This window comes from Ananas comosus, linkage group 1 (assembly GCF_001540865.1).
Source record: "Ananas comosus cultivar F153 linkage group 1, ASM154086v1, whole genome shotgun sequence".
NCBI classification, from domain to species: Eukaryota; Viridiplantae; Streptophyta; class Magnoliopsida; order Poales; family Bromeliaceae; genus Ananas; species Ananas comosus.
In genome coordinates, this window is record NC_033621.1 from 11,558,965 (window position 1) to 11,584,436 (window position 25,472).

At 40.2% G+C, this 25,472-nt stretch overlaps 2 protein-coding genes across 4 annotated transcripts; one reads left to right on the forward strand and one right to left on the reverse strand.

Annotated features, from left to right (window-relative positions):
* Window positions 1,290–18,728, reverse strand: LOC109717509 (serine/threonine-protein kinase SMG1-like). Of its 3 annotated transcripts, none has more exons than XM_020243357.1 (17): window positions 18,274–18,728; window positions 13,266–18,147; window positions 12,978–13,166; window positions 12,628–12,742; window positions 11,366–12,380; window positions 10,368–10,815; window positions 9,714–9,767; window positions 6,871–9,604; window positions 6,339–6,452; window positions 6,078–6,208; window positions 5,312–5,404; window positions 4,868–5,137; window positions 3,815–4,391; window positions 2,611–2,686; window positions 2,375–2,518; window positions 2,130–2,208; window positions 1,290–2,004 (listed from the first exon to the last, which is right to left on the reverse strand). In XM_020243357.1, exons 1-15 carry the CDS (start codon window positions 18,609–18,611, stop codon window positions 2,419–2,421), a joined length of 11,136 nt encoding a protein of 3,711 aa, XP_020098946.1. In that variant the 5' UTR covers window positions 18,612–18,728; the 3' UTR covers window positions 1,290–2,004; window positions 2,130–2,208; window positions 2,375–2,418. The 3 variants fall into 3 exon arrangements, with proteins under 3 accessions (XP_020098946.1, XP_020098953.1, XP_020098937.1); XM_020243364.1 differs by having other exon boundaries at window positions 2,300–2,518; XM_020243348.1 differs by having other exon boundaries at window positions 2,130–2,270; window positions 18,274–18,727.
* On the forward strand, window positions 20,599–25,352 carry LOC109717448. Its single transcript, XM_020243251.1, has 9 exons — window positions 20,599–20,920; window positions 21,009–21,224; window positions 21,345–21,442; window positions 21,972–22,062; window positions 22,142–22,342; window positions 22,460–22,716; window positions 23,439–23,529; window positions 23,607–23,823; window positions 24,772–25,352. Exons 1-9 carry the CDS (start codon window positions 20,720–20,722, stop codon window positions 24,984–24,986), a joined length of 1,587 nt encoding a protein of 528 aa, XP_020098840.1. The 5' UTR covers window positions 20,599–20,719; the 3' UTR covers window positions 24,987–25,352.

Below are 25,472 nucleotides of genomic sequence, written 5' to 3' on the forward strand. Positions count from 1 at the left end.
AGAGGGCTTTTTTATAAAATGACCCTCCAAAAAATTAAAATTGGTAAAATGAGCCTGTAAAAATTTTATTTGTAAAACTAACCCTCCTTTCGCCACGTGGGTGCCACGTCAGGGTTTCCTTCCAAAGACAGTGAATCGTTCGCCGTTTTCTCTTATTTCTTTTAAAGGCGGTGAATCGTTTCCCGCTTTTATCCATTTCTTTTAAAAGCGGTGAATCGTTCACCGCTTTCTCCTATTTCTTTTAAAGGCGGTAAATCGTTCACCGCATTCATTAAAATTGTGCGTGAATTATATAGGAAATAGAAAAAAGTGAGGTTGTTAGGATTATATGTGGATCATTAGAATTTTTATTTGATTATTAGGATTGTATGGATAGATTATTAGGATTTTCAGGCTGTTAAGATTATATCAAATTATATGGATAAATTATTAGGATTTAAAGGTTGTTAAGATTATATATGATTTGTTAGAATTTTTATGTAGTTGTTGGGATTATATATGGGATATAGAAAGAAATAGTGAATAAGTGAAAGACGGTGAATGATTCACCGTCTTTAAAAGAAATAGGAGAAAACGGTGAACGATTCACCGCCTCTAAAAGCAATGGGAGAAAGCGGTGAACGATTCACCGTCTTTAAAAGAAATTCTGACGTGGCGCCGACGTGGCGAAAGAAGGGTTAGTTTTTCAAATAAAATTTTGAGAAGGTTATTTCACAAATTTCAAAATTTTAGAGGGTTGTTTTATAAAAAAGTCCAGCGCAGAGGTGGGTGAGTGAGTGGGAGTTAGGACCCAAATTAACTAATTAATTAATCGTATGATTGATTTTTATGCTTAACTAATTAATATAAACAATTGATGAATCAGCCAATTCGAAACATCATATAAATTTGATAATATATCGTATATTTAGGAAAAAAATAATAAATTGTACATTCTCGTGCTTCTGCTTCACCAATAAGTTCATCTCATAATTCTTTTGTCGTTACTCTCAACGAAAATAATTCACTCCTAAACAAGGAAACTATGCAGTTCACAATTACGTACCCTTTTCTTTGAATAAGGAAATAAACAGACCAACAACAAGATTACTTCATCTAAGTAGTGTGAGAACTTTTATTTAAACACGGACTCAGATAGTTCAACTATACTACATGCTTGAAGCACAGGGAGCAGGCGCAACCGCAGCGTTGCTCGTTAACATGTAGCATCTGAAGAGTTTGAGAGTACGTATAATTAAAGTCACCAAACGCGGGCACTTACAAATGCTCAAGGCACTGCACTGAGCAAATTTACAAACTTAACAAGAAGCACCACTTTTATTAGGAGTATATCTTTCTTCACTACCGTAAAATTAGGCGATTTGGTAATAACACATGATGACAAGAACATATAAATGTAACAGTATATACAAGGCCAGGAGGACTTCTCCAGGTCAGAAAAAAAGAGTTCTTCTATGCGTCCAAACAAAGGTTTAAGGGCTGACGATGAACATCGTGACAAAAGTTGGAATTTCACAAAGCATTTTCTTTGGAACGGGCATGCAACCACGAAAATGTAGCTCTCTCTGTTTTCAAATGTTAAATTTCCAAAGAGAGCACACCCAGACCATACCAGTTAAGGTCTCTGAATTCAGCATTATGATATTTCACAATATTAGACACAACAAGCTTGAGTGGTGACCCAGCTAGAAGGATGACAAGGATGAAGGGTAGGTTCTCTGCATAATTGAGCCGAATCACCAAGACAGATCGCGCCATGGGGTGAGAACTGGAGGTTTGCTGACGCCAGCTGAGACTATATAGGATAGAGCATGAGAGCCGCTTTCTCGGTTCTGAAAACATGAGGGCCCCTCCACGGCAGACACACATGCGAGAAGGGCTCTGTACTCGGTAGCATGGCATAGAAACTTACTTTTCCTCTGCTTTTTAGATTAGATCAGTGGATTGCCGATATAACCCGTGGGACTGCCTTTTCCGAATAATAGAATAAATTTCATGTTCACGCTGCAACCAAAAGAGGAAAAGAAAAACTGTAAATTATGTTTGGAACGCTCACCTCAACAAAGTCTTCACTGAACAAAATCTCAATACTACTACCTTACTAATGTCTCAAGGATGTATTAACTTACCAATTAACAGAACTCCTGCAAATGCTGGCTCGGTCGCAAAGATATGCATCCTTTATCAGTTTCATTAGATGAACTGCTCCTGTGAAGTCAAATACCTCACCATCAAATCAAAGGCACATATTTGCATGCCTTGAAATGACACTGAAAAGGAAGAAAAGAATAGATACTACCTCAATCCAAAAATGTATAAAAACAATCCATACGATGAGTGTAGAATCCAATGGTACCAAAGTTAAAAGGCATACCAGACTAGATCGAAATGGTGAAACACAAATTCCATATCTGCACATCATATCCAGGGTGTCCACCCTTCATACATGTGGCACAAGTTGTCAATACTTGCGGCCTGCTTAAGAAGATGGTCAACTTGCTCCGATATTTCCAATGACCTTAAAAAGCATTCCAACAGTTAACACACAATGCAGGAGATATGCTCGCAAACACAAGAAAAGTATTGAAACTCTCACCACTACAAACATACCTAGTGCCTTCAATATCTCTCCCATGTAGCTTCTGTTCAACCTGCTTCAGGACTGACAAAGCAAAGGTATTTTTACCTGCAAAAATAATGCCTCAAAAATGTCAACAGAAATGAAACTATAACCTTTCTACTGTTATCTCTTTCTTATCAAAAGCCATTCAATAACCAAATTATCGCATGGGACAAAGCAGTCAACAAAGTCAACATACTGTGAAGAATTAAAACAACCTCGTATTAAGGTGCTATAGAGCAAGACAACATAATTTTACCACCATATTGAGGAAAAGGAAAAGGAAAAACAAGCCATGATCAGGCTATGTCGATTTCTATATTTATGTAGAAAAGTTAGAATCAAAATCTTTGAAATATGCTAGAAACACAAAGTTACGAAGAAAAACTCATCAGGTAGACTACACATAATAGAAAACTAGGTTGTAGGAGCCTGACAAGTATCAAAATGACTAAAGACCTGGTGCTCATAAATAATCAGAAAGAGAAAATTTAAGACTATCTAAAGAAAGCATACTATTAGCAGAATATCATGAACTTCTATCCACAAGGTCTTTTTCCTTGAGGGCATTTGATAAACATTAAGGGCATGTTTGGTTCATGATTGAAATAGGAATGGGAAATGGAATTGGATTGCTTTGGAATGGGAAATGGAATGACGAATCATCCAAAAATGTTTGGTTTATTATTGGAATGGAAATCGGAATGAAAATTTAAAATTTTTTAGAGAGGGTTTTGATTAAGAGAGAAAAAAGTGATGAAGGAAGAGGAGGTAGGTGTTGATGAAAGAGGATTTTGAATAGTTTACTTTGGAATGAACCAATCCGGGATTCAAAGCCGGATTAGATCATAAATGGATTTGGCCATTCCCATTCCGGAGTGGAATGGAAATCGGAATCCTATTCTTATAAAACAAACGGCAACAATCGGAATCAATGAATTCCATTCCGATTCCATAGTCTAAAATAGGTGAACCAAACATGCCCTAACTTCCTATAATCATTGATGCTTCCCAACATAGTCTAGAACTAAGAGTGCAACAGTAGAGTCTCAAGCAAAGCTTTTGATATTGCTATCTCCACTACATTGTTGAAGTTGTTACCTATGCCATTACTCATTAGCTAAACTAAGCGAGAAGCAATTCAGTAAACTGAAATACGCCAAGAAAAGCAACCTAACTGCTACTGTATCGTACCTCTCATCGCTCGGTTGGCAGAATCTGAAGGACGGTTCAGATTTTCGGTACTCGATGCATGTCCTTTAACCTGCTTTACAAACTCTGCATTCTCCCTGCTGAGCAGCTTTGTATCCTCTTCGGTGTCCTTAACAATAGCTTCATTTAAAAATGATAAAATTTGTTCATCTGCGGGTTCAGCACTAGTGCTATTGCCAGAGTGATCCCCTGTCATCTGTGAATTTCCCGCATATGTAGATTCTTCTCCATCAGGATTTCCAGAGGAAAGGCCAGCACTTTTGTCACGCAATAACTGTTCCACTGTTTCTGAGTTCTCAGAGAAGCTTGATTCAGTTAAGGTAGTGATGGATCCTGAGCTGCTTGTGTATGTGTGTTCTGGAGGAGAGATCCATTCATCATCTTGCACAGAAAATTCAGCTCCAGCTGTAATTGATTCTTGAGTGCCGCTTTCCTTCCTTTCCGCAGGTTCTTTATCCTCGTTGTTGAATAAGGTAGCACCTTGCAAAAGCTCGGACCTTGACAAAGAAAGGTCCTCCTGAGACCTCACCATTTGACTTCCTCCAAGACCTTCAAGAGCCTGAATTTAAAAATTAAAAAATTAAAAACAAATTAAAGAAGTAGAAGACAAGGAAGAAGAAAAAGAAGAGAAGTTAAAAACATTAATTGCAACTGCCCTACATGTCTAGGTAAAATTTGGCACATATTCCAGATATGTGCCGCACGTATATGCGTACATCAAAATAGACACGTCCTCATTTAATTTCTGAGAACTAGATTGGCCCAGCTATGTTACAAGATCCAGTATGGTAGTATAAACATGATCCTACTCCTTCCTCAACAGTGTAAGAAGCAATTGTATTGCTACGTCAAACTATTCCATGCTATGTCATATGGAATTTTGGGGAAACTGGGTCATTGTAATGTAAGAATCTAACAGAAGTCAATGTTTGGATCAATTTCAGGTCTCAATTTCTCTACTTACAAACTAGAAAGAAGCCATTAGATGTATGTCAAGGTCCCAAATCCATTAAGGAAAAAGACAAAAGAGATTACTTTATGAAGGTTTCTCGCATGCAGACTCGATATCTGGGCAAGCTTGTTCAACATGAAGTGCAACTCCTTTGTGTTGTGAGTGATCGATGGCACTAACGGTGCCAAAGATTGGCAAGTCTCCCTGAGCCTGTAAATATAAGACTCGTATAATGTTTTTGCATGATGAAGAGATATCTCAGCATTACTGTCTCTTTCGTCCAACTTTCCATTAGCTATAGCAGCTAAATCGGTTGACAATGAAGTTTCCAATGGAAGGAGCATCATGTTTGCCTGGAGAGAGAAAAAAAAGAAAAAGAAAAGAAAGAAACTAAGTCTAGAAATAAGAGGGGGTTTAAGGAATCTCTGATAAATCTGAAGGAGAAGTGAGCAGGATTACTTTTGGGCTTACTCAACACAATACTCCACAAACGAGATTAGAGATATTAAAAGGAAAGAGTATAAAACCTTAGAAAGATCTGTCATCAGTGCACTATGTGCTGCAGCAGCTTCCTTTCCTAAATTGTAGACATCATGCAAGCCCTCTGTTATAGCCAAAACCTGCAGAAAATTAGTTAGAAAATGTGGAACTCCAAAAGAGAATTACGTTTTCTTTAAAGAAAAAAATAAAAAAAAGACAGGTCCTATCCAGAATCAGATGCACCAAAGTTAGTGTGCACACAGGAACTAAAGAAGGATGAAACAGGAGAAAAAAGATGTGTCTTCGTAAATTGATTTCTAAAAGTTTGTCACTAAAAAAATAAACCTTCTTGAATATCAGAGACAAATTAAAACGTCAAAAGCAACCAACTTAGGAAACTAGAAAACCGAGTACCAGCTATCTGATATCTGCTAATTACTCATTGAAAACAATAATCAAAGATCATGACTTTCCAATGCGTCTTTGTTACAATAATCAGAAATTCTTGTTGCACATCTTGCAACAAAATTTTATTTTTGCTTTTGAGTTCAATGGATCCACTGTGTAAACTGAAACAATTTGCAAACTTGAACAGAAGAAAATACAGAGAAAAAGTGAAAAATCCAGCTATTCCCCTCGTCATTTTCCGAGTATTATTGTCTCCTACCATTGAGTCATTGATGAAGCTTCTTCTTTCTAATAAGGTCATAATAGAACAGGAGCTCTCCATAAAACAAAATAATCAGTTTGGATCTACAAACTAACTGTTTACCTGGAATCAACATGATTGGTAAATTAGTGGAAATATCATACCTCATCAAGCATCGTACCACATTCCAAAGTCAAAGCTGTGTGGCCTTTTGAAACACGACTGTAAGCAGACAATGCCGCAGAAGCTTGACATGCACATTCATGCATGGTTGCAAGGGTGTCATGCAGATCAACTGACAGAAAGAAAAGAAGAAGAAATATTTAATTTGAAATCCCATAATTCATATGTTTATTCCACTAAATTTAAAGGCCAAAAAACTCATGGTCAGGATCGCATCTTTTGCATATGGAACACAGACTGACCCGAAGCCGAATTTGCCTTCACAGAGGCAATATGAAGTTGATTGGTCGCAGAGAACAAGCCATTTGCAGCAGTTTCCATGTTATGTTGGGCCAGGTTCCATTCTTTTTCAGCACCTAATTTACAGGAATAGTATAAGAAGTTATCAGAAATAAAAGATAACATTCATCTTTGGAAGAAGCATATACATATATAATGACTCAGAAACGGACTGAAGTGGCTGGGGGCTGATAAGTCTGGGCTACTTGTGAACTTATAGTGTAATAGCTGGATCAGGCCCAGGTTCAGAGATACAGGCCCAAATGTTGAACTTGGGTTGCCTAGCCTGAAGCCAAAAATGATGAATACACATGTATATACATAAAAAAAGAAAGAAAGAAAATTCTACTTTTCAAATTTTCAACCATAAATGATGTTCATAATGTGCTAGTTTTTGGCACTCTTAACTCATCAAAGAGTTGGCTCTCTTTTTACCCAAAATCAACCATAAATAAAGTAAAGAGCAGAGAAACATAGCAAGTATTAGCAACTCACGTGTAAATGAATGATAAGCAGCATCTAATTGGGTCAAAGAGTTCAAGTAAGCTTGCTGCCACGCCCTGCCTTTTCTGGCAGTTCGTCCAGAGGATTTTTCACCAGGCATCCAGAAGAGACCATCTCTAGATGCCTCAAATTCCATCACAGCTGAGCATATCTTTACAATATCAGATGCCTGTTCTTGTGCCGCCCAAAGCAACTGTCGTCTTCTTAAGAGATGATCATGAAATTCAGGGGGGATTCCTGAACTACCTGTGGCCCAACCCATGGCTCTTTCAAGTTGTTCTTCGGCTGACACGGAAACCCTTTCAAAAGCTTGTAGGTGCTCCACTGATTTTGATACAGATGACATTGAGGTCTGTATTTTCTCCAGTAATTTTGTCCTGCTAAGGTTTAAAAGAAAGGTGAAGAATTTATTTTCACCAAACATATTTTGTGACAAGACTTTGTTTGTTAAGGAATAAGGCAGTGGAAGATCATTTAGCCATTCCAACTGAACAATTTCCAAGATTGTCTTGCCTAAAGCCTCAATAAGCTCATTCCTCTGCTTTTTCATAAGAGAAACTGCAGCCCTAGCAGCCCTAACAGTCTCGTGGGCATTACAGTACTCCTCAAGCATAAGTCGTACTTTTCTCGCTGCAGCAACATCTCTTTCCAATTGATCAGAAGCCAATTCTCTTCTTTTTTCTACCACACGCTGTAAATAATCATTTTCCTTGTCTAACTGAGATATAAGAGCAGGAGCTACTCTCTCTTTAAAATAACATCTGATTTGCTCTCGTAAATGTCTCACGAGCTTCTTTCTAAGAGAATTGTAAAGCTGGTCAAAACTGAAATTATGATCAACTGAAGAGGAAATCTCATGCATGCATAGATCAAGAACCGAATCCACCACAATAACTTTCCAAATGAAGAAAGAACGATGCTTCAATAAGCTGGCTAACGCCCACAACAACTCTGACGGGGAAGATCCTGATGACACCAGGTCAGATAGGTTGAAACTGGCCTCATTCAAGCTTTGACGAAGAGAACTATAGGATGATAGCAAGAGATCAATTGGCTCCATATCCATAAAGGGCTTTGTTAAGGTAGCAAGAAGAGCCTTGCTTCTTGTCATATAAGAATCTCCCTCCTGTTTGATGCTTATTAAAGATGCAAAGTACTGTTCAGAAGAAGCTAGTGAATTCATCACCGAGGTTTCAATTTTGGAAAGAGATGATGCACGCACATCCCTCTTGCTCCAACTCTGATGGAGTTGGTCTAATTGTGCTCTGCATGCTTCTTCTTGTGATGCAAGCTCTTCAGCTTCTTCCCAAGAGAGATGGTCTCGGCCCTGTACAGCAGCTTCTTCGAGAGCTATTTGCTGCTCCGTGATGGCTCCAACCTTCACAAAGTAGCTTTTTTCTAGTTCAACCAACGAAGCTCTCTCAAGCTCTACCTGAACTATTTTCTCTAGTGCTGTATCAATGGAACCACGGATCTGAGAAAGTGAACCGAAAGCTTCCATTACTTCCGAATTATGTGAGATAACTGATCTAATTATTTCTGGGAGAACGACTTCAGTCATTTGCTCAATCAAGTGGGTACCTGACTGCAAGAGGGCTTGGAAAGTAGTAATCCAGTTTCCTGACACAAACTTGTTATCAGCAATTGTGCTTGGTAAGCATTTGCCCGTCGCTTCCTCAACTTCCCGAGCAAACCTCATGATTAGTACGCACCTTTCAATCTGTTCATCAAATTCATGAATACTGGTCGCAAGATCAGGCTGATGACCACCAATCCCAGTTCCTACAGATTTATTTGATATGGCAATCACTTTAGCTACAACATGCCTATAGAGTTCACTCATAGCCATCCCTAAAATGAATAATATGTTCTCTCTTTTCTCTTCAGTATCATCTCCATTTTTTGAGTGACCTGAAGGCTGCATGTATTTCATAAAAGAAGAGAGTAAAAGTTCTTTTGATTGTGCTTCATTATCTGATCCAATTGAATTCACCAGTTGCGAACAATTGCCATCAAGTTTTTTTATTTCTTCTATGTAACTTTCCATTTTATAAAAAAGATCTTGATGTCTTTGTTGAACCAAATCAAGTCCTTCCCCTTGCGCCTTTGCAACAAGGTCCACAGCGCGCCTTTTGGCAATGGCAAGCACATCCGCTGAAAGATTATTGACAGATAGCTGTAAAACTTGCGCCCAACCACTTACTGGAGTGGTCGCCATGTAATTTATGGGAAGAACTCTTTGCAACGTCAAGGCATATTCATGAAGTGCCTCGATACCAGAACAAAGCCCATTCTCCAACTCTGTCATAAGATGAAAGATTTCCTTATCCATATCATAGCACTGCACTTGTGTTGGCTCCGGCACAATTGTTAAAGGGACTCCTGATACTAAAACAGCAGAAGTAAGAGACAAGGCTTCTTCTGAGCTACTCAGTTGTTTTTGTGCACCTGGAAGTGCGCCATCACGTAAAGCATCAAGGACCCTAGCATGCTGGTCCACCCACAGAGCTAATTCTTGGACTTCCTCAGCCGCCACAGCTTTTGCCTGTGCCAAGCCATGAGTATGGAGTTCACATGATGCCCGGCATTTTTCCGCAAGTGAAGTAGCTTCAGCTACAATAGATTTCGCTGATGTCTCAAGCTGCATAAGGCTTGATCTCTCTTTGTCAGCATGATAAAAGATCGCAGATATGATCTCGTACTGATTTAGCACATCTAAGAATCCCTGGCACGCAGTTATCATTAGAATAGAATTAGCTAACTGAAAATCGTTCTCTTTCATTTAATATTCAAGAAGTATGATTTCTGAAACAGAAGAAAAGTTTTCAACATACCTTCAAGGCAGATTCTGCAGCTGGTAGGGTAGACAATAAGAGATCATGATGCTCCTGTTAAAGAAGTAACTCATCACGAAGTTGTTTTTTGTCCCAATCAAATAGATCAGAAGATGAAAAAAACATACTAAAAAAGAGTACTTCTTCACTAAGTATTTAGTTGCTAAGCCTTGCAAAGTTTAGCCACACTTATTTAATTACTAAATAGAGTACTTCATCACTTAGAATTTAGTTGTTAAGCCTTGCAACATTATCCTTGTATAATTACTAACCATATAATTCTGATACTACCACGACAGTAGAAAGAGTACGTATTCAAGGGTAAGTTTGTTTCTGAACAACTAAATAAAGACAACGCAAACAAAGGAGAAAGGTAATCTTTTATCGATATACAAAGTTACAAACATTAATTAATCGTTCGTCACATTATTTTCACATTCATTCTTGTTGTAGTATGGTTCTATAAAATGAGATGGCTAACGTATTTTTATCTGCATATGACATGTCATCTTGTAACTTTGCATGGGTCAAGAGGCATCATGTTGTACTGTTTTCATAACTTCCTACTTATCAGATATTTCACAAATTCAATGAGAAAATACAGCACAACAAATATTTATATGATAAGCTGAACTCATGATGGGAAGCAACTACCTGTAAAGGAACTCGGATTTCCTGAACTCTGGAGGAGAACAAGCTCAAGCTAACAGCCAACTCCATCCCTTTCTTTTCTTCACCAGCTATTGCAGCTTCATCCTGGTTATTTCCACGTGTCCACTCAATCAGAGGGTCCCACACAAACACCTCCAACAACATCAAGATAATATCTTTGTTCTTCTTAAGAACAGTCATAACTGTCTCGCAGTTAGCCCTAAAAGTGCCTTCTATTCCTGTCAATCCTAACGCAGCTTCGATAGTTTGAGTAAGACGGAAAGGGACAATTTCAGGAATCTTTAGTTTCTTCCCTTTATCAAAACATATGTTGTAATCTATGTGGACAACTTCACCACTGAAAAAGTCCATGAGTATATTATCTAAATGTCTATCACCTAGGCCCAAAATGTGGCCCATCATGCTCATGGCTGCTACACTACCAGAGAACCTGAAACCAGAATAGACCAAGTAGAATATTAACTACACTATAGCAAGCAAAGCACTGAAAAGTCTAACTTGTAAAATAGCCAGATATCTCAAAACTAGCACATTTAAGAGCAGTTTGTAAAATCATGAAAGCTATTCTTCCATAAAAGAGAACAAACTAATAATAGTGTAGAGGATAAAATAGTTGTTGAGGTAGAGATAAGTCTAAGAAAATAATTTCTGTAGATCAAGAGATTGAAAGAAATCAGCAGGCATCTCCAATTAAGATATTCAATCTGAGTACGAAGAACTGAAGAAGTTATAAACGAAAGTACAATATGGTCAACAAGGAATAGTTAAAAATCCAGCAAAAATATTTAACTGTCTGTTTTAACTTATGGAAAGCATGATCTATGGCACTTTTATCTGTTATCTTTCTTAACTTGGTATATATGTGCTTACTCTTACTGCTGCTTTTTCAATTGCTTCTGAATAACATGACATGTAATGAGTGCACCCAATATAAGAACACTTGCCAAAAACAAGATCATATGCAAAAAAAAAAAGAGCACCTCTTTGTTTTTAAGTTAAAAGACTTGAATCCTTCACTGGCACACCACATCTCCTGCCAAAGGAGTTGTTTTGGGGTCTCTTTCATAAGCTCTAAAAGAACCTTCCTTTTGACCTCGAGAGGCCAATCCCTCCGAGAAATCACTCTTTTTATGCCTTTTTCTTTCAAGGCCGGTATTATTTTCCCATAGAACATATCACTAGGGCGTGGAACAGGTGGCAGCGGATTGTTCAGATTTATAGCTCCAATTGCAGAGAGTTGAGCCAGCTGCATTCGTTTCTGCCATGACTTGTAGACACTGTATATACTGGTTGCATTATTTACCCACTGGATCAGTCCTGCTCTGCCACTGATTGGAGTAACAGAGTAATACCGGATCGAAAGAGACCGACTATAGGCATCACCAGATGAATACAAAAAGCTATTTACTGCTTCCAGAAGCTGCATGATACGAGCATCAAGACGCAGATCCTCCCGACCTTTAAGAAGATAAGTATACTTCTGACCATCTGATCCCATCAAAACAAGCTTCTTAGGTTTTGTCTTTGTCGATAGGATAGTCATCTGGTCACAGAAGGATGATATTGTGACAATCTTTGAAACTTGCTTCTCAAGACCAGGCATTGGAATGTCAGAGGTCGCAAGCCGTGCCAACTGCGGGGCCACTTCGCTCAAAGATATGAATGATTTGCGTTGATGAGTATACAAGGATGCTGCAATGGCCTCAAATGGCCGCCAGACAAATGCTAGTGTGGTAGCAGAAGCAGGGGGAGTTTTGAGGCCCAAGATGGCTGATTTGAGCTGCTCAGTATACTCCTTATGGAACCATGTCTCGTGAGAGGTTCTTGGTTCACGAGAAGTAGAAGCCATGCGACGCTCTAATGCAACAATTATTGGAGCCATCATAGCAGAGTACTTCGCTGCATTTATCTTATTTTTTTCTGCGAGAGTGAGAGTTGGATTTGCAGCAACTCTAGCAGTTTCCTCTTTCAGCACATTTAAGCGTCTGATGACATCTGCATTACAAAAGTGATTTGTTACCATTTATCGAGTTTAATGCTAGAATAGGTATTAATTGCCACTCAAGCCAAAGAAGAACATTCTGACCAGAACAACGTGTTACAGTGTAAGAAAATTGTTTTCAATACGACGCTCTCCAAACAAATCAACTATCATACAGTACAAGCAAAAAATAAATAAATAAAGGATGGGCAACAAATTTTACATGAAATTCATTTCTTTAGTGGGAGGGACCTTGTTTACCTGAATGAAGATCCTGAAGAGTGCTGAGCCACTGTTCCTCCCAAAGAACAGTTATCATCCCCAGCTCCTCAATCGCAAGCTTAACGTCTTGAATTAATTTTGGGTAAAGCTTAACCTGAATAAGAAACAGGAACAGTTCGGACAGGACTCTCGTGTAACCAAACAATCCCATAAAAACATTTCAATCCCATAAAAACATTTCAATCAAATAACAATCCCATAAAAACATTTCAATCAAATAACCGGACTCAGAAAACAATTAAAATTTGGGAAAAGAAAAGCACTTTTAACTATAGGGTACTGTAAATTAAATATTGTAATAATACATATACTGCAGATGGCTTTGTTACCAAATGATCCAATATGCGCTGAAGCTCCTCGGAGGGTTTCCCTTCATAAGCATTCAAATCAACTAGTGTAGGATACACTATTGAACAAGGGGATAGCTTGCCTAACATCATCAATATTCCTTCTAATAGTTTTCTGACTTCTTTCTCGGGGTGCGAGCCTAGGCGAGCAAAAAGTTGCGGTATGATCTCCTACATCCAATAAAAGAACGATATCTTTAGTAATAAGCAGTAGCACGTCAGTACGTCACAAATGTAAATGGGAAGAAAAATAATAACAATGTGTATCACCTGCCAGGGCAATAACGGAACCGTTGAAAGACCAAATTCGAGTGTTTCCTTTAACTCAACTCCGTAGTTCAGAATGATATGCAGGACATGCAGCACAGCCCTAAGAGTGCAGCTTCTAGTTTTTCCTTCCATAGAGTCACAAGAAGGGCTAGCCTGAAGCTTGGAGGACGAATGAGAAAGATACTGAAAGTAACCATGTGCAGCATTTCCAAACAGTAAAACCCTCCTACGCCTCAGCGACCACCAAATTCCAATAAGCTCATCAACCAAAGGCAAGACGATGTCCTTCTCTAAAGCACCATTTGTACAAAGAAGAACCAGCAGTTGAGAAGAAAGAGCTGCAGAGGGGCCTCCAACTTCATAGGATTCGAATCCAGGTGCTCCAGCGGCAGCTTCTATTAGATGAGCTGCTTGCTCAACCAAAGAGTTGACTAGGATCTCACGTTCAGGACTAATATTGGACTCAAAGCTTGTTGCGCCTACATCACCAACAGATTGTGCATGTTTATCACCATAGTAGATCTTTTTTAGTATGCTCTCCACTTTAGACAACTCGTCCTTTGTCAAGCGATAGCTTTCTGACGTAATTTCTGCTTGAAGAGTAGGAGATATAGTGGATGAAGGAGGCAAGGAGAGAAAGCTTTTGGCTTGACTAAAGCACCAGGACGCATAAGCAAGCCATGACTTGCCCATAGTGGGACAAAGAACGCAAGATGCATTTATAGCTGTACCGACTATTTCTTGAAGAGTTGCATTATATTTGAAATTAGAGACTAAGCCACCGTCGCTAGACAATGGCTTGCTTGTCGCATGTGAAATACTGTCACGTACATCTGCACTATAATCTTCACATATCTTCGAAAGGATGTTACTCGAATTCATATTTGAACTCATTTGCCCTAACCAAGTGGAGAGTTTCAAACATGCCTTAGCTTTTAAAAGAGCGCCAGCACCAGAAGCCTTTGTTGTTGCAGACAGCAAATTGGGACTGACAAATGTCCAGAGATCGGTTAGAGCCTCCTCATCTTTTCCTTCCGCATGCTTTAGTAGGATACTCTCATACTGCGTGTTCAAATCAAGCAACTCTTTGTACATCTCTTGAGAGCATGTCAAAGGATGGTTCATAAGGTAATGGATCATACGGTTAGCCAACATGAAATTGCTCTGTTTCCGAGCTAAAGTAAGGATCCTTCGGCAGAGAAACAGGGTTTCTAAAGAAGACGGATTTACAGTACGATAAACTCTAAAAACCTTCATCCACAAACTACAATCTTGTTGAATTCTATTAATTGGCAAGTGCAATAGTTGATAACATAAAGAATTCGAGAACAACGCAGATTGATTAGCTTCCTGCTGGTCATAACATCTGGTACCCTCTTCAAAAGCAAAGATACAATGAAGCTGGACAGCATAAGCAGCCGCATCAATCAAACCATCAAGAGGGGCGACAGATAATGCTTCATCCAGAATCAACTTCGCCTTGTCTAGCTCCTCAATGCTCCCTTCACCTTGGAGCATTGATCGTAGAAGCATTTGCTCACTCCTCTCTAGTGCTACCTTCGGATCAAGAGTTAATTCAGAGCTGCTTTTAGGCGTCAAATCAAGATAACCCCAAGCCGCATGAAAATCACCATAGTCAAAGCGTGCTAAGGCATGAATAGCATTAAGTTCAGTACCTGCCGCAGTTAGAGCACCAGAATAAGCTTTCCCAGCATGTGTAGCACGAAGTTTCTGCAATTCTGCGAGCCAGCTTTCTAAGCAGTTCCAATCTGAGAGTGACGTGTAGCACTCTATAACACGCGCTATGATGAATTGGATGCCATCTGATCCCATGGAAACAAGTGCTTCCTCAGATTGCAGTAGATGAGAATAGTGTGCAGCTGCCTTTTCATACTGGCCCCTCGCTTGATAGACAAGCCCTGTAATCCATGAAAAATTCGCAAGGCTGCCGGCTACAACTGGGCTGAATAGGCCGTCTTCCGCAATGATTGAAGAGAACGTAATTGTGGCCCACTTCTGGAGCCCAACTAAAGCATCCGACTCGTGACATCTACACAAGGCCAGGGAGGCATGTCGCAAGACCTTCAAGACATCTTCTAAGGTGACTCTTTTATCCTTGGAAGATGATCCCAACTGATTTTTAAGATCCAGAAGTCTTAATACGCAATAATGAAGGATAGCATCATCACACTTCAAAGCCAACCCAGCATTGAGCATCGGTTCAGACATTCTAGAAAACCACTCCTCGCAAACCTTTTTGTTAGCTCGAAAGAACAAGGAGCTCTGCTTGGCCGGACTTGGTAAAACAAAGGAACCTTCATAGGCATTATAGACATTTTTCTTCAAGGCCTCAACAAATTCCAGCAGCAGACGCATCGGAAGCAAGTGCATGTCAGATGACCACATGTACATGCTGTCACCCTGCTTGACATCCAGGGTTAGCACATTTGGTATGTCAATTAACATGCGCTCCAAAGCAGCAAAAGTCTGGGTGGGACCGCCAAGATTAGTTCGAAGCCGAAGATTAATGCAATATCTAGCAGCTTCATGTATGCACCACCAGACTGCAGCTAGATTGTTCACCGGGCATATTTTGTCTAGCACTTCGTCCTCCAATTTCACGTCCGTTGGTAGATTGTTTGTGCCAACATCACCAACTAATTCATGTTGACTAGAAAATGGATCTCTTTTGCTATGGGAGCTAAAGACTAGTCGTTGTACCCAAGAAGATAAAGGCACCTTCCATCTATGAGAAATGTAACTCAAAATGGAAACAAGTTGATGAGAGTGTAGTTCTCTTTGAAGTTTCTCTACAGCGAGCACATGCCGCCAATCCATGTAGCACTTGTTTGCTGTCTTACTAGTTACAAGCTTGGAAATATTAACTCCATACTCAAGCAAACCACAAGAATAGACTGTAACAGGCAAAATGACAGACATCACCCTAACAAATGCATCTCTTACAGACTTATCTGGATCGCCAATTTTGTCAAGCGCCACTTGTGAGATGGAGGAGTAGCTTCCAGGATTAATAAGCTTAGCCTGGAAAAGAACTTCCAAAGAAGATGCAACATGAGATCTTACTTTAGACTCCCTGTCGTACGCTGAATCCAATACTGAATTGAGTATATCACTGTCAACAATGCAATCTCCATGAGTATCACGAAAATTAGTTGATACATCTGGACTCTTCTCCATCCTTAACACCACTGAGCTAAAAGTTCGGATCCAGTCAAGAGCTTCTAGTTTCACTGTCAGCGGCGAAGAAACTTTAAGCGCCCTTACAATGAATACACCATACTTTGTTGTATACTTTACTATGATATTATACATAAGATTCTTACTTTCATGGCTATCTCGACTTTGACCATCTACAGCTGTGCGAACTCTCTCACTAGAAGTTTTGGAAAGTGCACACTGGCTTAATAGTTCAACCTCGCTCAGTTTGTGTAATGTCCTGAAAATATGGAATTGCAGCTCCGGGAAATCATGAAAAGGAGCCTCAAATGGGTTGAGCTTCTCTAGGATAGCGGATGCCACTCTAGTAGCTCTCTCATATCTGAGAGTATCGAGAACATTCTTTTCTAGCAAATTTTTAGCAGCGTCGAAGGAAACAGGAGCTAGAAGCACCTGTAAATCAAATCTCGTCAAGGAAAGCAACTCACTTTCGGAGTACACAGTACCAGGACCTACATCTGACTTTAGCTGATCATCATCTCTAGTGACATCTAATGAAAGGGCACCTCGGCCACTGCAAAATAAATGAAGTTTTCCGAGCATAGCTTTTAACGACTCCAATTCTTTGAACAAAGACGCGATCGCTTGAGCGACCACATCCTCGGAGCCATGCTTTAGAAAGAAAAGGTAGGTGGCAGCTGAGTTAGCAACAACAAGGTGATTTGGATGTAAGCGCAGCTGAGACAGAGGGGAATGGAATTGCAGTAAGGTTCGGACGGAGGAAGGGAGGAGTCCCATATTCTGTAGAGACAGCAGCTGCAGATTGGTTTTGAGCGCTGCTTGCACCTGAATCGACGATGTAGATCCTCTCAAGCTCTGGAACAGCGTATCAGAGGCCAGCTCATAGAACTCGGCAAACTTCTCCCCCAGTATCTCCGCCAAAAGAAGCAAGCATCTTTGCGAATCTGCTGCCCATTTCAACCACCCAAACTTAGCGCCAAACATCGAAATGCACCCCAGGAGCCGAGGAGCCATATCCAAAAGCGGGACTGCCATCCGTTCGATCATGTTCATTTCGAGCGCGGCAGAGGCCGTGACCTGCAGAACCGTGAAGAAGCAAGAGAACAGAGCAAGCGACCGGTCCAAGCTCCTGCCGGCCTCCAGACCGGCGTCGTGAATCAGAACATCCATATCCCCCAAGAACTTGGCAAGCAGCCCGACAGAGAATTGCAAATTGCCGAACCAGTGCTGGCGGAACTGCGTGAAGCTATCCATTATCACACGCCGATCAGATTCGGACAGGTTGGGAACGAAGGCCCACCCGAGGAGCAAGTCGACGGTGTCGACAAAGTGCGGCCGGAAGCAGCTCCCAAACTTTACGGCCATCAAAGTGAGCAGGCCGAGAAGGCGGCGGAGCAAGCTGAGGGAGGTTCTGTCGTCTTCGAGAAGCTCCTGGCAAGCTTTGAGGGCGGGCGGGACGAGGCGCTCGGCGGGGCCAGCGTCTGCGACGTCCAGAAGCACCGTAAGGCCTTCCAAGGCCGACTCGACGGAGGAGGCGTCCGCATTCGCATCCCTGAGAAGGGGGAGAGCCCAGGACAGGAACCGGTCCGGCAGGCCCCCGGGCGGCGAGTGCGGGGCGGAGTTCAGCAGGACGGCGCACAGGGATCCGTAGGCGATGGCGGCGGCGCGCCGCACGGCAGACGACCTGAACAAAGTGGAAAGGTTTGCTTCGCTTTGCTTTGAATAAAATTATTCACAAAAAAATATAATAATAATAATAATTATTATTATTATTATTATTAATTAAAGGAGGAGGAGATGGGGTTGTTACTTGTCGGAGAGGAGCTGGGAGAGGGCCTGCGAGAGGAAAGGGGCGGAGTGGGGGAGGAGGAAGGAGTTGGGAGGGTAGATGATGGCGCGGTGGAGGGAGTCGAGGGCGGCCGCTCGTTCCGCATCGTCGTCTCTGCCGCCGCCGCCGAACTTGTTCTTCCTCTCTGCCGGCGATGCTTCGGCGGAGGAGGCCGAGGAGGAGGACGGGTTGGCGGCGGTGGCGGTGGTGGTGGTGGTGGTTGTGTTGGGCTTCTGCGAGGGGAGAGCGGCGGAGACGAGCGCGGCTAGCTGCTGATGGAGGTGGTGGGGGTGAGAGTGGGGGTGCCGTCCGCCTTGCATTCTCTCATGGCCTTGCGCTCGCCGTCGCCTTGCCGGCTACTGCTCGTGCTGTTGTGCCTGATTCTAGCCTCCTTTCCGAGGAGACGCAGGCACACACTCTTTTCGTCTTCCAAAATACTAAGCCTTCATTTAAATTTAAAGTTTATCATTATATTATTATTATGTTTTAGAACACAAAAATTGGCAATAAATATTATTTATCTGCTATTTCAGATTGGCTCCTAAAATATTATTTTCATTTTTATATTTTATTGAAAATAATGGGGAAGTTAAATTTAATATAGTCGGATGTTCAACATAAGATTTACATAGTATGTCTATTGCATGAAAGACTTAATATTTACTTGTAAAAATATTGTCGCAAAATAATCTTACCATCCGCTTATATTCATGGATACAATGCTTTATATTATTTTGTACTGACAAAAAATATAACAAAAAAAATACAAATTAATAAAATAATTTAGAATAAAGGTGGTTTTATAATTGGCTTTTATATCATGTTACGAAAAACAATACACAAATAATTTTAATAATAATACCAATTATTTTAATAAAATTTCGGATCAAAATTCCACACACAACTTAAATTTTAAACCTTGTTGAGATTGATGTAATACATGATTAAAATTGATGCAATGGTTAGAGTGTATGGGAGCTCGCAACTTTGTAATTTAGCCTTAAAAATAAGATGAAGCAATTTAATTATAGGGTGTGTTTGGTTCGAAGTCGGAGTCGGAATCGGAATCAGAATCAAAATAAGCTGGAATCGGAATCGAAATGACTCATTATCTAATTCTGTTTGGTTCATCACCTAAATCGGATCAGAATAAATCATTCCCATTGTCGGTGTTTGGTTCAGATGGTATAAAAACATAATCAAATTAATATACTAACATTATCTTTATAATATATTAATTTAAATTCAAATTAAATATTAAATATTAAAAATTTACATCAAAATTTTGAAATAATGTCTGAATTTTAAATCATTTTGTTTTAAAAGATTAAACTTTGAAGTTGAGTGAATAATTCAAAATATCAAACTAAATTTTAATTTTAATTTAAATTTTAATTCATAAATTTAATTTAAGTTTGAAATAAAATTGAATGAACTTTATATAAATTAAAATTTAATTTAAATTCAAATTCATAAGTTAGATTCGAAATACTTGATTAAATTTTAATTTTTAATTTAAGTTCAAATTAAAATTGAAAATTATATATTTAATTTTTAAATTTTAACTCATATTTTAATTAAAAAAGTTGAAAAAATAAATTTAATCTAAATAAATATCCATTCCGTCCGGATTCAATTTCCAATCCCGCCTTCTATGCCAGATTGAAAAGAGGGGCGATTGACCGATTCCCATTCCACTTGGGGATCGAAATCGGTGGGACTCCCACGTATCAAACATTCACAAACGGATTCACTTATTTTCATTCCGATTTCATGGTAAAAAAGAAGGGATCCAAACACGCCCATAGTCTCACCATAGCCTACATTGAAAGAAAATAAATTCATTTTATGCTACATGTACTTGCTCTAAATCTCATACTCACTGGGCTAAGAATTTAGACACCCAATGTTAATAAAAAAAAAAATTATAAATTAGCAAGACTAGCATGAAAATTTTAGCTTCGGATGACTAAAATTGCCCCAAATATAGGCAATTGCCCCAAATATAAAATTGAGAGTCGAGTACAAAATATCAAACTCTTAATCAACTTATACAGGGTAATTGTAATTTAACTTACAGATAAAAGGAAAATAGAGGTGGTTGATGACTTTTAATGAAAGCATAGTCGAGTTTGTTACCCGAACCGAAAGGGGCGGCCCCATCTATCTGGTAGTTGGGGTGGTAGCGTCGCCTCTCTCGAACCTGAGCCGACGTCTTTTCGAGCTCGGATCGAACGAGTTTGCCTCTGCCGCTCCAGGATCAGGATCGGGATCGGGATCGGGGGCGGGGCGGGGCCGGGGGGGAAGACGGAGAGGAGAAAAAGGCGGCGGCGGCGGCGGCGGCTGCTGGAAACCCTAGCAATCTCCGTCGAGAAGGGATCTGATCGATCAGTGCTACTGACTGACTGACTGACTGACTGACTAATCAATGGAGGAGGGAGGGGAGGAGATTCAGCAGAAGCGGCGCCCTTCAGAAGAAGAAGAACAAGAAGAAGGCCCCAAGTCCCAGCCCCAGCAGCCCCAGCAGCCCCAGCAGCAGCAAGGCGGCGGCGGATGGCGAGGTTGGGGCATCTCTTCTCTGTCCGTCTTCTCCGACCTCCAGAAGGCCGCCGAAGAGATCTCTCGAAATGTATTTCCGTCTCTCCTTTCTCCTTCCCCCTCCCGTCTCCCCCCTCCCACCTTCTTCAATGCTCGATCTCATCTTCGTCCTCGATCAGGCGGTTGAGGTTGCCAAGAATGCGGCGAAAGGCATCACGGAGATGCAGCAGCCTTCTTCTCCCGCCGCCACTGCCGACCCTTCGGAATCTGCCGCCGAGCACGATGCTTCCGACCTCGGCGGGGAGGAGAGCGAGAGCGAGAGCGATGGCGATCGGCTCCGGCGCTCCGCCCTCGACAGACTCGAGAAAGCCGGCGAGGATTCTCTCCTTGGCCAGGCAAGTCCATTGCTGTCGTCTGATTCTCTTAATTTAATTGCTGATTGGTGAGATAACAGTAGATAGCATCTTTTGTTCAAGAACTATTTGCTCGACTCCGTATGCTTTTATGTTCTCCAGGGTCTTAAAGCCTTTGACAGTTCTGTGGAGAGCTTCACATCGGGCACATGGACTGCGTTAGGTAGCGCTTGGAAGGGGGGTTCCAACCTTGTCCACATGTATGCCGCCTATTTCTTCCCTCTGCATCATCATCATTCGTGAAAAATATTAGTAATGATATGCATTCCCATGTACCAGTGCAATTCGACTCTTATTCGAGCAAGTTAACGCAGCTCGGCCTAATTCTTTCGGAGATTAGTCTAATTTCAAATTCTTACTCTAATTTTATGGTAACTGAACTTAATTTTGAGTTCTGAAACGGCTAGTACAAATCTTCTTGGATTTCTTTGATGTTTAATAGGCAGTTTTGTTGGTTTTTCGTTTCTCACCGGAAACCGTTTCTCTAACAAATGTCAAAGCTATGGAATTCGGATCAACCATGCTTTACCTCTTGTTACCTGTTTGAAAATAACTTCCAATGTGAATTTTTCTATCGGTGCAAGGAGAATCGTTCTGTAATATTGAGCACACTTCAGAGTGATATCATTCCATTTTCGAGTATCAGCCGCCACATCTTTCTTTGGTGGGAATCGATTTGTCTCGTTATTATGTTTAGCTTATTCACATCATGATTTCTGTGCCTCTCAGGCTGGAAAGTTCAGCTGCAAACCTTGCAGATACCATTCAGCAAGGTAGTCTGCCGGCTAAAGCCTCGTCTCTTGCACCATCTATTATAGAGGTATGTTTATGTGTAGAAACCTTTGAACCTGTTCCATCTTGCGAGGCTAATGCTTTGTGCGTTATATTGAATAATGCAGACGGGAAAGTCGTTTACAGCAAAGGGTATGGAAGTGCTCGAGCGCGTTGGGAAAGAGACCATGGAACTGCTTATTGAAGAGACTGGTCTCGAAGTGGAGCAGAGCCATGATGAGGTCGATCAGCAAGCTGAAGAGGAACAGTTTGAGGAAGTAACATTTGATAGATGCTTCTATATCTATGGAGGTCCTGATCAGCTAGAGGTACTGCTCTTTCTTCTACAATAATGCAGGGCTTACCATCTTTCACTGAAACCAATCTTCTTGTTTTCTTGGTTTTTTTCCTTTTTCCTTCTTTTCCTGTGACCGTTTGGGTGCCAGGAACTTGAAGCATTGTCAAGCCACTACGCGTTGTTATTCAACAGGAGGAAGGCAAAACTATTATCTGAGCAAAAATCATTCTACGACGGAAAACTTAAGGAGATCCAGCAGATCTTCAATCTAGGTACCGAATACGAGGAAAGCGGACAAGATTCGGATAAAGGAAAAGGCATTGAAACAGCAGATATTGACGGGGATGTGGAAATGAAAAAATTGCGTGACTCAAGTGTCAGCAAGGCTGCTAATATGGCTGCAGGGTAAGTGGTGTCAACTACAAGGCTTGATGAATATGGAATGGATAAAAGATGAAATATTTATGCTATGATATCTGGTCGCACCGACGATGATATCTTGTTCTAATATTGTCCATTGCATGTCTTTAGTTTTGTTGAGTTTATTTTGTAATGAATTATGGTTTGGCTATTAGGGTCTAGTCCATTTGTGGGCCTGTTTACATCAAGGATTTGAATATGAAAACAAAATTAATTTGAATAATCAATATTAGATTTTAGATTCATTATAGTAGATCCAAGAAAGCTAGTCAGTGTATCTGAATAATTGATTGTGTGGGTCACATCTAATCTCTTACCTGTTGTTTGGACCATTTGTTGAAACCTGCAAGCAAACCAATCCTAGTTGCTTAGCTTTAGATTTAGGTAACAAATTGATTTATGGAAAGAAGGCATATCACTTATGAAGTTTTGGATTGAAACCTTTGGATGGAATAATATGGTTGGATCATTAGATCTCACTGCTAGTCGGATTAACCTACTGGTTAAAATGATTAAGTAAATAAGTTTGTTTTGACGTGAAAAGTGAAAGAGAGGAAAATTGTCAAAGATACCTTCTGTTCTTATTTTGATGAGTCTCACTAGATTTTGACTAGAACGGAAGTTCAAATGTGATTAGGAGCTTCAAAAGTTAAGTGCTAACTTTTACATTTCTAGGTGGTCTCATTAAATTCTAATTATTTTTGCAGGTTCACATCTGCCCTAGGAGGTCTTGCTGCAAACGAAATCATGCAACGAACTACTGATAGACTAGAAACTCTTCATTCAGAGGGTGTTCATGTATGCATGAATATGATCAGCAGTTTATTTACACTCACATGAATAATGTTGCTGATGAAATTGCATTTATCGTGCAGAGACTGTCAGAGCTTTGTTGCTTTGCAGTATCGCAGCTCCTGACGCTTGGAAAGTCGGTTATCTCTAGTGCAAACAAAGCGAAGAGTGAGGAATCAGATGGAGATAATGAAAAGATTGACTGGCCTGAAGATTCTGTTCTAAAAGCTAAGATTATCAGATTCAAGGCCCAGTCCATGTCTGGGGATGTGGAAAGAGTTTCTAGCAGTTTCATGACAGGTGCTTTATCATTTTATAGATATTTTTAATCCTCGGCCTCTTTTTTTTCTTTTTATCTTGTTTTGTTACACAATTGGCTGTTTTGTTTCGAGTCGACAGGCAATAGTTGCACAATATACAGCACATTAAGCTGATTTGGTATTTCCCTCTCCCATCTTTGGTAATATGAAGGGATATTACTAAAGTAGAAAGCTATGCTGGTAACGAAATCCGGTTAGTAGGTAATGAATAAATCAAAATTAGGTTATCATTGAGAAAGAACCTGTCGGAAAAAGTCGGGGACATAATGTAAAATTAACATTTTAGTATTTAATGGATGTTTAAGTTTGAAAATGATCATAACATACACTCACCAAGCAGACAATATATTCTAAAAACACCAGGAGCAGCCATACACCCCCGGGCCTTTTTTTTTTTTGTTGATCAAGATGGACAAAGGGAATATTTTCACTGTTGAATGAAAAGGATTTTTCCCAGTAGGGAGATTTATTTTTCTGGAAAATTAAACAGAGAATGATGGTAATAGATATGCAAGATTGCTCGTCAGTAAGGTTGGTTTCTTGTTGGGGCCCCCTTCTATCAATAGTTGCAATGTTACTATTGCATTTCATGGTGCATGAAATGTAACCTTGAAAACATTTGAATAGCTTTAGATTGCATTTTAGCATTCAGTGAAATCAAGCACTTACAATTGGAGCATCTATATTTTGAGTTATTAGAGGACTTCTTACTTCGTTTAATGTTAATTTCATGTAGATGTATCTGCAATCTTATGTATCGCGGTTTTGTTCATGTAATTTCTTGGTTCGTATTACATAAACGATGCGGTGTGTAAAGTAATGCTATGCATGAGTGGAGAAAATGAAAAACAAGGATTGTAATGTTTGAAACTTGTGACGGAGGTTACCAACGGTTAGAATTAATCTTCTGTTCACTTTTAATTTTCAGGGATCTCGGACATAATAGAAGCTTATCTAGCAGCCATACAAAGTGCCTCCTCTGATAAACAGGATGGCCTTCCGCAGCAGAAGTCGATACAAGAAAAAGCTAATGCAATATCCTATCATCTCCGTGCTGATCAAACAAGTGCACTAGGCAAGATACAAGATGCGCTCCAGTACCTAGCGTATGTGGTTCTCTCTACGTCGATGCCAAGTGTATGATATTAACCCCCTGATTATAGTTATCTGCTCGAGTCATTCCATTTGCGTGCCAATAGTGTCTGTACATGAGCTAGCAATATTTCCTGCTTTGACATTTAGAGTTAGTGCGACCTTATTAGGTGATATTGAGATTACTCAGATTACACTTGTTTGTTATGGCTTGCCCTTTTCTGTTCTTTTCTTTTTTCTGTCTTTCTGAAATGCCCGGGCAGTATGAGCTGGCATTTTGCGCCCCCCCCCCCTACAAAATATCTCCTGATTTTGTTTCTCTTGTAATTTTTTTTGGATTCTTATGTTTTACAACCATACTTGGTGTAAGTTACATCATTTGTGTCTGATCAAATTATGGAATTTCTCCAAACGTCATTTTATTGCAGTCTAGCGTTCTGTGAATGCAGGGGGCCGCACGACCGTTGCGGTCAAAACACCCACAAATGCTTGAGACTATGCTTGTCATAAGAATTGGGAAGAGAAAAACAATTACAA

Coding starts and splice junctions, on each gene's coding strand:
- LOC109717509 (XM_020243357.1), bottom strand. CDS start 18,611: ATGCAAGGCGGACGGCACCCCCACTCTCACCCCCACCACCTCCATCAG. Junction 18,148..18,273: donor TCCCAGCTCCTCTCCGACAA/GTAACAACCCCA, acceptor CACTTTGTTCAG/GTCGTCTGCCGTGCGGCGCG. Junction 10,816..11,365: donor TTTAACTTAAAAACAAAGAG/GTGCTCTTTTTT, acceptor TTCTGGTTTCAG/GTTCTCTGGTAGTGTAGCAG.
- LOC109717448 (XM_020243251.1), top strand. CDS start 20,720: ATGGAGGAGGGAGGGGAGGAGATTCAGCAGAAGCGGCGCCCTTCAGAA. Junction 21,443..21,971: donor GGTTCCAACCTTGTCCACAT/GTATGCCGCCTA, acceptor TGTGCCTCTCAG/GCTGGAAAGTTCAGCTGCAA. Junction 22,717..23,438: donor GCTGCTAATATGGCTGCAGG/GTAAGTGGTGTC, acceptor TTATTTTTGCAG/GTTCACATCTGCCCTAGGAG.